Source organism: Lactuca serriola, chromosome 5, assembly GCF_051521515.1.
Source record: "Lactuca serriola cultivar US96UC23 chromosome 5, Lser_US96UC23_V15, whole genome shotgun sequence".
Classification (NCBI taxonomy): domain Eukaryota; kingdom Viridiplantae; phylum Streptophyta; class Magnoliopsida; order Asterales; family Asteraceae; genus Lactuca; species Lactuca serriola.
The window spans coordinates 56,114,913-56,126,937 of NC_136412.1; the positions used below are offsets into that span (position 1 = coordinate 56,114,913).

Below are 12,025 nucleotides of genomic sequence, written 5' to 3' on the forward strand. Positions count from 1 at the left end.
GTTTTCCTTGGGTTGTACTCTAATATTATCACTCTTTTATGATTTGGATTTTTAGACATTATACACAGTTTTATGAGATGTTATGATTTGACAATGTTTTCCTTCGAATGTTTTAATTAAAGTAATTTATAAAAATGAAATTTTTGGACGTGAAAATTGGGTCGTTATAGTACGCCCCGCGTACTCAATTGCCATCCTTTCTCAATAAGGACTAGTCTTAACAAATACATAAAAGATTAAGGTCAGAGAACTATACCTCATTTCCGGATGTTACAAAGGGACTTTGGTGAGCCACACAGTAGCAAAATTATCTTATCTCATCATTCAAACTTCATATATGGACCAAAAAATGTTAAGAAAGCTAGATCTAAAAGAAAGAATTCATCACAATAGGGACTTGAGGGCTTAAAAATAGTCCAGAAGGTGCACAAAAGGATGGAGGTGTCTTGCTTGCTTGATTTAATCACTAGATACTCCTTCTTCATTCCAAGGTCACAAAAACACCAAATATGAGCTTAAAACTTACAAGGAGGCTAGGGTTTTGTCAAAGGCACTTTGGAGGTGATGGAGGCTGAAGGTGGAAGGAACCCTAGCCACCATTTCCCTTAAATAGTGCACAAAACCCAGAAATCTAGGGTTTACATTGTTGTCACCACCACGTCGTGTGCAATAAATGTCCAGATCATGGCGGCCAAGTGCAACACGCATTTCATGCAATGCTCCCACGCTGTGGTGATCCTTTCACCACGTCGTGGACACCCAAAAACTCATAGATTAAAGATATGAAATTTATATATGGAACCGAGTGTTACAGTATATACTTGTATTATCAACAAAAAAAATATTTACAAACTTACAATAACAAACTTTCTTTTCATCTTTTATTCTTTACAAAGAAATATTCTGGGGATGAAAACTTGCAGGGCTACCCTTCCACATTTAGATTTTGAGATAAAAATTTTGAAGAGTGAGAGGTTTTTGCCCAAACATAGGCATTTGGTTGTTGGGACTTGCATAACCTAATTCCATGTAAAGGGACTAGATTTGCAACGTTTATTAGAAGATGGACCAAATATGAAAATTCTCTTCCCCCTATATATGAGAAACTCATTTCGCTTTGTGGTTCCCGTTCAGCTTCCATTATTTATTTGCATGCCAACAAGAGGCCTGGCTATCAACCATTGATGGTTCCAATTTATAGTTGCAGGCCTCCAGCTTCTTCTATTCAACCACCCTCATCCGTCGAATTCCATTGCCACCATCCACCATCACCGTCCTCCGCCGCCACCATTTAAGAAATCAGCCAAAAAATTTAAACACCCTCACCATTAATTCATACGAAATCAAGCCACCACCACATGGCGAGAGTGTTTGCGATCGAACAGCTCAACCAGCTACGTGAAATTTTCACCCGATTCGACATGGATTCCGACGGTTCGCTCACATACCTAGAACTGGCGGCTCTCCTCCGTTCTCTAGGTCTGAAAATTTCCGGTGACCAGATCTATGTACTCTTCAATAATATGGATTCCAATGGGAATGGTGCTGTCGAATTTGAAGAACTGGTGAGCGCCATGTCCATTGATGTGAAGACCGAAGAAATTCTTCTCAATCAAAAACAACTCATTGAGGCTTTTCATTCGTTTGATCGAGATGGACATGGATTCATCACGCCCGCGCAGCTTGCCAAATCAATGGCAAAGATGGGTCAGCCATTGACGTATCGTGAACTCACCGCGATGATCGAAGAAGCTGATGTTGATGGCGATGGTGTCATTAATTTTAAAGAATTTTCAAGTATAATGGCAAAATCTGCAGCTGATATTTTTGGAGTTCATGTCTCATAAGAGAGGTTCTTCTTCATTGAGCCAAATATTACACCATTTTTATCATTTACTTTTGACTTGAGACGAAAGGGATCATGTGTTGCCCTCTCCCCTTTGGGTTGAGATAGGTGGAATGCGCAGTAGGTTATCAAGAAGTATTTAAGTGGGGGAGACTCCCACATCGCTTGTAAATAATATTTTGAACCCTGAAGTGAACTAATAATAAATTTTAAGTTGATTAGGATGTTGTGATAAGACTAATCGCTCTTTGGGGCATTGCATATATTCAATTGGACCAAAGCTGAACTTTTATAACCATTTTTCTACTTCTCATGTGCTTCGGGTGTAATAACCCTCATTTGTGTCTAAAACAAGCATTGTCTTGTTTCTAAGTAAATACTACATACCAATACTCAATGATGATACACTTGGTTTCTTTGGTTGATCAAAAGTGCAGCTAAAGTACAAGAATCAAAAAGGACTTACCATAATCAACCATCAATGGATTGATAAAACCAAAAACAGAAACTACACATCATAATACAACTAAAACAACTGTAGCCTTGAAATTCATTTCGACACCAAAAATCCTTGTTGAAGATTACAATGACATTACATTTTCTATGTAAATAAAAAAATCCAAAACTTGTATATTCTTCTTCAGTCTCTCGATTTCCTCTTCTCTCTCTTCCCATCTCCATAATCTTTATCTTCATAACGTCGGGATTTGCTAGACGAATCCCGGCTTCTATGCTTTCGATGTCTCCCATGACTACTACTTCGATCGCGAGAAGATTCCTTCTTTCTCTCTTTCCGTCTCGAACTGTGTCGATCCCGATCCCGGTAATCATCAGAGGACTCACTTGCATTCCCATCCGAACTACTCCTATTCCGATTCCGATGTCGTCTAGATCGTTTCCGTTTCCTATCGTCCTCTGAAGAACTTCCCTTCCTTTCAACCTTGGTGTCTCTTTTTTCATGATTAAGTTCTGAGGCATTGTTTTTAGAGCTGTTCTCTTGTATGTCTTTATGGGAATCGGAATTGATGGGTTCTTGTTTCTGTGGAGTTGACTTTTGAGTAGGTTGGGGGGGTTTGACATTGACATGGTTCTCAGGGGGGACCTCGAGCCCGAGCTCTTTCCCTAAAGATTCCAGAAAGTCACCAGCCACTAAACGACTTAAAGTCGTATTTGCAGCTTCTATTTTCTTTGTTGGATCTTCTGATTGTGGTTGGTTAATAATAATGTTTGAACTTCCCTCTTCATCATCCGAATCATCAGAGAATATAGCCTGTCAGACAACCCACATCATGTATCATCATGCTTTGATTAATGGGAGAAGAGAAGAGAAATGAAATGAAATTACCTTATACAGGTCGACTGGTCTCTCAACATTTTCAACCTCAACAACATCTTCAACACTTGTCTCGCCTTTTTCATCCAATTGGGAAACAGATAACTTCAACTTGTTGTTTGAGAATGTCTTTTCCACTTCTGTTGCAGCCTTAACATAATCTGGCATGAATATGAGAGAATCCAACTTGCTTCTTGATCTTGGAGGGGGTGGTGGCTGCAAACACAATAAAATTAAATAAATTTTCATTGAAAGTAGAATTCAAAAAAAAAAAAAAAAAAGTAAAACAATACCTTTCCCATGTAAGGATCGATTAAATCAAAGCGCTTGCATAAAATAGATGCAGGTCGCCATTGAAACTCTTCACGTTTCGGGAACATACTCTTCTCTATTGTCTCTTCACCTCGACTAACTTCCATTTTCTGAGAATTAAAAAGTCAAATGTTATATAATATATAGGTGTTATACAAATTATAAAGAGTAAATTACACGAATGGTCCCTATGGTTTGGGGTAATTTACACGTTTGGTCCCTAACTTATTTTTTAACTTGGAAGGTCCCTACTGTTTGTTTTTGTTGCACGTTTGGTCCCTATTTTACCTAAAAAGACTATTTTACCCTTGATTTTTTAATTTATTTAAATAAACACACCCCCAACATCACCTTACCTTACCTTACCTTACCTACCCCCCTTTATTTATATAAATTAAAAAATCAAGGGCAAAATAGTCTTTTTAGGTAAGATAGGGACCAAGCGCGCAACAAAAACAAATTGTAGGGACATTCCGAGTTAAAAATATAAATTAGGGACCAAACGTGCAAATTACACCAAACCATAGGGACCATTCGTGTAATTTACTCAATTATAAAACGTGCCTCGGATCCACCAGAAGTGAACTGCAGCCCTCTGCCACCTGGCACATCCAAAATCTGTTGACCGGAAGGTTGACTTTCTTTTCCCCATTTTCCTTGTGTTATTGCTTCTGCAGCAGCCTCAAATTCCAATCTTTCACGAGCACGAGCAGATTCCGACATTTTACTCGATCCTCCAGCATCTTTTGTGCGTAAGCCTCCGTGATATTTTTCCTTCATGTACTGCTCAAATCGGTCTTGCTTTGCAGGGTCATGCTGGAATGGTTTTGTAATCTCTGTGGGCTCCACCTAAAATCCAAAAAAAATTAATACCAAAGTGAAACACTAGTTCATTTTTGTTGAGGAATTAGAGACTGACTCACAAATGATGAAGGTTCGGTGAATGTATCTGATAGATGGAACTGAAGATTGACAGTTTCAGTGACACTGACAGGGGCAGGAACGTCTTTTGCTACACTTCTCACCAGAGGCTTTTCTCCTAAAATGTTTCCACGGCTTTCTGCTGTCATTTTCTGTGTATTTGGAGTTGCTTTTTCTTTCAAAAGCGGTTTGATTTTGTCACCATGTTTCTGTTTCGCCTCCCATAGTTTCCTTTTATAGTAATCATGCCCATTTCCACCATTAAGAAAGTCAAACAGTGGGTTTGACTGGTTTTTCTCTCGGGAAAGTTCCTCGAATAATGGACCACAACGAGCTACTAAAGTCGCAACTCCCTCGATTAAAATCTTTAAATTGTTATCCTCAGGTGGAGGGACATCTTTCGGGGGTAATTCCGTCATTTTATGGTTGACTTCAGATGTAGCAGGGAACTTATGACGTGGGACAAAATCTTTTGGGACTACTGGAGGATCAAATCTGAAAACAGTAACAAAAAAAGGTGTTTAGAATGTTAATAACTCAACGTATAGAACATGTTTTGATGTGTAAAGATGATGTTTAATGAAAAAAGATGTTACCTTTCTAACTGGTAGTCAGAATTGGTTGCGGATTTAAAACCAGGGAGAATACCATGTTGTTTTACAGTGGTTTTCTTTTTATCCTCTATGGCTAACTTTGTAGGTTCCTCGATTTCTTCAACAAAAGCTTCAAAATCATAACCCGATGCATACACATCCTCATCTTCTGCATCAAGCTCTTCAAGGGCTCCAATGCCAAAACCAGGGGCAACATTTCTTGCTAGTGAAATCAAGCCAACAAGTTATCAAGTTAAAGACATAAATTATGCCAATAAGAAAGAGGGAACGAATATCATTGACACTGAGTGAGCATGCAAAGATTTGGAGAACATACTTTTGAAAGAGAAAAGGCCATCTTTCTTTGGTGGCTGCCTTTTGTGGCCTGATTCCTTATTCCCAGGTAAATGCAACCTTTTGTTTTCTGAAGGTATAACACAAATTGGTGAGTGAATTAGTTGTTGAATGTCGATTTAGTTGGCGAGTTTCTGGAAATTACATACATACCCCTGAATTCTGGAGCACCTTTAAATGGATCGTAGCCTAGACCATGCATATCCTGCTTTGGATTTAGCACATAAACCTGGAAAAAAAAAAGTATGAGACACCAGTCACCACTTTTAAAATCCATGTGATGCATGGAACATGATGAAAACAAGGATATATATATATACGCACTGGAGTACTTTTGTGGAGCTGACTAACACCATCAGTAGAGAATTCTGCAGCAGATGCCATGTCATCCTCAGCTTCAGCTTGAGTGGGACCCGCAACAGGTGCTTTTGCATCTTCAGAAAGAGCAAGAAAGGCTTTTCTAGCTTCTCTGCGAGCATCTGCAATTAGAGATGATCATTCAAGGCTCTTTTAAAAGTTTCTTGTGACTGCATGCTTTTATTAGATTATGACAAATGCAGTTTATGTTGGATTGATTTGACATGTTAGTGACACTTGAAGAGCATACCATAAAGTGAACTGGTTTTTGAACTCTTTATTGAGTGACCACGACGCCATCCCATTTTCAGCATCAATCTGACACCTAGTCATTAACAGCATGAAGATAGAAAGATATAGTGAGATGCTATTCAAAATGAAATGAAAATTTTATATTAAATGAAAACAAACCGATAGGATCTGTGGCTGGAACAACTATTTCATCAGGAGCAGGTCCAGGAATAGCTGATGGCCTGTAATACATTAAGAAGGCATTTAAAATTAGATGTCATAAAGGGTATGAGAGATGATAGAAATTGAACAAAAATAAATTACAGAAGAAAAGTAGATTGTACCTCTCATTTTGTTCTTTCTCAACCTGCTTCCTAGCCACTTCTGCTGCAGTAAATCCAAAGGTGTCAAACTGCATTGATGTCCCCAAAGAATTGCCTTCCAGTTCCTACATTATAAAAACACAAAGCATGGTCATTAACAGATTAAAAATGATGGCAACTCACACTATCATCACAGAATGCAAGATGTATACCAGTAGGTTCTTTAAATAGAATTACATAAAATGTCAAGGAAAATGGATCACTCTTTGAATATATTAGTAAAAGAGAATCACACATACAGCTTTCTCATCGTCATCCAAAAAGTTTGAAAGATCTTGTTGCTTTATTTCAGCTCTGTTCTTCCTTGATGATGTAAATGTTTGTGGAGTCCATCCTGCAGATTTGTTTCATAGAGAAAAATAAGAACCACCTCCAGGAAAACCTTAAACTGTATACAAAAGAAGTTCGTTGTTTAAGAGCACGTCAGTATTTACCCTCTTTGGAGCCCACGGTATTGAAGTAGCCAGCAGAAAATCCTCCACTAAATGCCCCATGAAACCTTCTTCTCCCTTCTTCATCTCTTACCTGAAAGCCACATCATATCATAGTTCATTTTCAATGGAATACAACACCAAGCTTGCTTAGAACATGTTATGGCATTAATAGGTTATTTTAGTTGTGATTCATATCTGGCAACAAACGATAAACCACGAAATACTTGTTAAAACCAAATGTCTAAAAAATCAGCAGCACCAGAACGAATTCAAAAACCCAAAAACTCAAAATTAGAAAACCCTAAAATCGCTGCAAAAACGTAAATTGACCCTGAATCAATGCAAACCGATTATCTATAACCAATTAACAGAGCCTAAACGAACTTCGGCTAAATGAAAAAATATGTGTATAGAAACGTGGATGAAAATCGAACCACACCTCTTGTTTCCAAGGAGCAAGGGTCCGCAGCTGACCAGAAGCTTCTGCAATCGATTTTTTCTTACGGCTGGTTATATCTTCTTCCCGCTCGATTGGTGTTCCGAAGAACACGAAATCCTCTTCGTCACTCGCCATTCTTCAGTTGTGTATATATATTACTTCTAGTATGATATTGAGATAACTCTAGAGCCCTTTCTCGCTATCGGAATTGCCCTTTCTTCAACTCGGATGTATCACAGGGCATCAATGGGGGTTTAGGGATCACTTCCGTTCCTAATTTCCCTATTGAGGTTTGAGTAAAGAGACGATGTTGCATTTGACAAAAAGGTATTACAAAATAGCCCTTGTGCTTAGAGTGATTTACTGAACAATCCCTCTTCTATTCACCGTGACTGTTAAGTCTTTGTTAGTTGAGTAAATTACTGAAATCGTCTCTATGGTTTTGTCAAAATTACATGTTTGGTCCTTAACTTTTTTTTTTGCACAAAAATCAAACCACAGGGACGATCTGAATGCTAAAAAAGAAAGTTAGGGACCAAATTTGCAATTTTGACCAAACCATAGGAACAATTTTAGTAATTTACTCTTGTTAGTTTTTTTTTTTTTTTTAAACGGAAAATCTAATCTACTCCTAAACTAATACCACCTAATTCCACCTATGTCCACGACGGGACTTGAACCATCGACCTCAAAGAGGGAAGGCACCACCTGATACCGCTGGGCTAGAAGCCCTTTGGTACTCTTGTTAGTTAAATGCTAATATTGATGTTCCCAATAACACACCTTGTACTTTAGAGTGATTTACTAAACAGTCCCTCTTCTTTTCAAAGTGATTGTTAAGTCTTTGTTAGTTAAAACATCATCAATCAAATATGCCAAGATGCGATCATCTTTATATTGTTTCGTGAGTTGTGACGATTTGCTTTTGTTCGATATTTGAGTTCCCACTATTTTTGTTGCAAATGTTGCTATTTATCTAAGCAAATCCTTTATGGAGAGTTGTTTGGTCTCGTACCATGGGTCATGAAATATTTATAAACTAACATATGACAAATTTATGTTTAGGTTTGTGTAGCATTCATGAGTCGGTGAAAGAAGTTGTATTCATTGTTAAAGTAAGCTTCATAAATGGTCTGTATGGTATCCCTAAATCTGAAGTTTAGTTCATAAGATAAAAAAAAACCTCACAGAAGGTCTCTGTGGTTTCAAAACTTTTGATGTTTGGTCCTTATTAGTAACTTCGTCATCTTTTATACATTAACTAAAGAGCATTTTCGTCATTTCACTACCACAGGGACCATCAGTGAAGTTTTGTCTTATTTAAAAAAAGAAAGAATTATTATTTAATATAAAAAGCTCTCTCTCTCTCTCTCAACATCCTAGAACACAGCCTCCATTGCTTCGATTTTTTCCGATGAGTCGTGGCGAAGGAAGTTTCATTCAAGGGCAGAAGGTGAATTCATTGCCATTCCTCTTAGATAAGGAATTGCAATAGATGAGTTTGATACCAGTACAACACCGAAAAAGAAAAAAGTCAAATATCCCCACACTCATCTTCTTCTTCCCCAACCTACCTTCTTCTTCCCCATCCCACCTTCTAAAATATGTTCCCTCGCCACAGTGTTTGAAATAGACCCGACCACCGTAATGAAGGTGACGATCGATAACTTGAAAAAGGAATTACAAAGACTTGTTAAATCGAATGTGGATAATCTTCATCAGATGAAGAAATTGGATTTGGATTTACAGATTGTATTGATAGAGCCACTCATACTTTGTAGAGTTGAAAGATTTGAAAGAAGGAATGAAACATTGATCATATGATAATACCAGTTTTGATTTGTGTCCTCAAGAATTCAATCGTCCTCTTTGAAAGAAATCATGAGAGACCCAATTATCATCTCTTTCGGAAAAGTAATTTCTTTTCTCAATTCCTTATTTTTTTCTGATCGTTGTTGTTGCTATCTTCTCCGAAGAGAAATTAGGTATAGAGTCTGATACGGGTTTGATGGGTTAGGGAAGGGGTTGCAAGACTACAAATCTCGTTCCAACAATGACATGGAGATGAGATATAGTTGTTGTTTTCACCGGTAATTCCAAGGGTTATCTTATTGTTCTTTTCCTCTTGGTTCTTTATTTATATTAAAGACTTCAGTTTCAATTCTCAAATGGGTTTACGTTAATTTGTTTAGACCTCCAAAGAACATCAAGAAATATGGATCATGGGCACTTGTTACTGGATCCACATATGGCATTGGCAAAGCCTTTGCGTTTGAGTTGGCTAAAAAAGGTCTTAACTTGATCTTGGTGGGTCGATTACACCCATCCCAAAAGTAGCATATGATTGTGGATCATTATACAATTTTTTTCAAAAAATGCGAATGTAGTTTCTGTTTGGGTGAAGAGATGAAGAAAAATAAAATACACGACTGTCAATTTGGTGGTTGGATTTAGTTTGGGTGAAGAGATGCATATATAAATGAGGTTCAAATGGTTTTGTAGGTGGGTTATAGGATACACACACAAGAGAGAGAGAGAGAGAGAGAGATTTATATTAAATAATTATTATTTTTTATTTTTTTAAAAAGGCAAACTTCATTAATGGCTCGTGTGGTAGTGAAATGATGAAAATGTCATTCAGTTAACGGACAAAATGTGACAGCGTTAGCAGTAAGGATCAGACATCAAAAGTTTTGAAACCACATGAACCATCTATAATGTTTTTTAAACTTAGGGACTAAACCTCAGATTTCTAGATACCACAGGGACCATTTATGAAGTTTTGTCTACTAATTATAATAGGAAGTTATTCGTACACAACAATTTTTCTACATATACAATAATTTATGTTTCGACAGTTATGTATAACAAATGATATTATCATCATCATATAGATCTTATTTTTAAGCTTAATTAATGGCGAACTCAGGATTCAAAGGTGTCCAATTTAAATAAGATGGCAAATTAACCTATCAAAAAAATTGATTATCTAATTGGATTGTTAATGTACTATCTATATTTTTTTATTAAAGTTGTAAATATAATTATAACCTAAATAAATTATCTATAAAATAAAATGGTATTTTAGAAAAAAAAAAAAAAAAGACTAATAAAGACACAGAAATTGAAAGCAATTCAAATTGTGTACATTTCCAAGCTTTGTTCTGTCGGTCAACAATACAAGTCTATTGTTACGGTTTTTTAGACTATATTTGATAAGACTTTGTTGGTGATTTTAATGTTATCAACATATTTTAGTGTAATCATTATTAATATTTAGATATAATGAGTTCTATTTACTCATCGAGGTTGGAGGTGTGGGGTGCCCATTTGGAGTGATAATATGAACTCAGGAATACGGGGGTCCCAAAATGCATGTAACCTTGCGAGGTCCAAGGGGCAGAGCCCCTAGCGATGACCAACCCTTTTTGGCACCAAAATGCATGTAACCTCCATTAACCAACTTATAACTGATTTCTTACATCTATATAAAGATGAGAAGTGCTCCAAAATCGGGTTGATCTCATACACTTGAAAATCATACTTATGATTCTCTTTGTCTTATCAAGAACACAAAACAGCAAGGTATTATTCTATATTTCGAATTTAGAAGTGGCCTGATTTCTAAATTGATTCTCTTGGATTATCCCAAATCAGATTTCATGATACCCCATGTGATGACGTGCCCCCACCACGAGTCAAAAGTCACGTTCAGACACGCCAAAGAACTCCTCAAAGCAGACCCACGCTTAATAGAGCAAGCCCATCGGAACCTCACGCTCGCGAACACCCCTAAGCGCAGGGCGCCCGCAGAGAAGGCCCGACCCCGCCAGGGGCGCCTTCTACTCCACGACAAAGCATAACAGCTTCAAACGACAAAGGGGATGCTCAACGCATTACTACCTGAACCAGTCGTTAGCTCTGACAGATCAAGGAGCACAATTGCGCAATCAGCGCGCCCGATCCTGTCGGGTCTGATGCCTATGTCTCGTACGGACTGGAAAGAGAACTCAATATAAAAGGCCTCATCCAGTGCCCGAAAAAGAAAGTCGCTATCTTCCAGTTAATCTCAAAATAATCCAAGTCTATCCACTGACTTGATCGTCGGAGTGTTTTCCCGGGATCCCTTCCCGGAGAACAACTGACGGTTCCTTCTGTTGTAACCTTACAACTTCACCACAATAACCAAAACTAGTGAAGAGCATCATCGGGAGACGATGTCACATCATTTGGCACCATCCAGTGTGTGACGAAAAACAAACAAAAGCACACCTCATAACATTCAAAGATGACAATTGGCAACATCGGTGGAGATAGTGGAACACCGACGAACCCCATCAGGTCCATGATGTCGTCGGAACCAATCACCACTCCCCACCTCCACACCCCAGCGGCCAAAAACGGTTGTCGGTGAAGCACCACAACAAGGTGGCTCAACAATAACCACCACTCCGATGAGCGAACTACGGAGGCTAGTCATTGAAGGGTCGACGTCCTTTGCCACTGCGTTGACGCAAAATGCCTCATAACATAGCCAACAACTGACAACGATCTTAAGTAGCACGACACCACCAACGGTAGACAACACTAGCGGTATGCTCGCTTTTTCACAAGCACCGTCGTTAAATCAGATGACAAGAGAAAAAACTGCGACCTTCCAAACATCCTCATTCGCAACAAGCATACCATCCTCCACAACGATCCCACAACACTCGTCGTTCACATTAAACCACATATTTGCACCAAACCTACCACTCCTAGCAATCCAACCACTGATTTTCCCATTCCAATAACAAAGCTCTTATGACCTAGCATCGGGACA

At 38.1% G+C, this 12,025-nt stretch overlaps 1 protein-coding gene and 1 pseudogene across 1 annotated transcript; one reads left to right on the top strand and one right to left on the bottom strand.

Moving 5' to 3' along the window:
- Positions 1 to 1,113: 1,113 nt before the first annotated feature.
- Positions 1,114 to 2,116, top strand: LOC145050012 (putative calcium-binding protein CML15 pseudogene; annotated as a pseudogene).
- A 173-nt stretch (positions 2,117 to 2,289) lies between these two features.
- On the bottom strand, positions 2,290 to 7,498 carry TGH (SWAP (Suppressor-of-White-APricot)/surp domain-containing protein). Its single transcript, XM_079000324.1, has 15 exons — positions 7,204 to 7,498; positions 6,765 to 6,855; positions 6,570 to 6,664; positions 6,292 to 6,395; positions 6,128 to 6,189; positions 5,967 to 6,041; positions 5,684 to 5,838; positions 5,513 to 5,588; positions 5,343 to 5,429; positions 5,009 to 5,228; positions 4,415 to 4,907; positions 4,056 to 4,340; positions 3,473 to 3,601; positions 3,192 to 3,395; positions 2,290 to 3,116 (listed from the first exon to the last, which is right to left on the bottom strand). Exons 1-15 carry the CDS (start codon positions 7,336 to 7,338, stop codon positions 2,487 to 2,489), a joined length of 2,841 nt encoding a protein of 946 aa, XP_078856450.1. The 5' UTR covers positions 7,339 to 7,498; the 3' UTR covers positions 2,290 to 2,486.
- Positions 7,499 to 12,025: the final 4,527 nt, after the last annotated feature.

What these genes read in the sequence shown, in the direction of transcription:
- TGH (XM_079000324.1), bottom strand. Translation starts at nt 7,338, where the DNA reads ATGGCGAGTGACGAAGAGGATTTCGTGTTCTTCGGAACACCAATCGAG. An exon ending in TCTGACTACCAGTTAGAAAG is followed by an intron (nt 4,908 to 5,008) that starts GTAACATCTTTT and finishes TACTGTTTTCAG; the next exon opens with ATTTGATCCTCCAGTAGTCC. An exon ending in TCACTTCTGGTGGATCCGAG is followed by an intron (nt 3,602 to 4,055) that starts GCACGTTTTATA and finishes TTTAATTCTCAG; the next exon opens with AAAATGGAAGTTAGTCGAGG.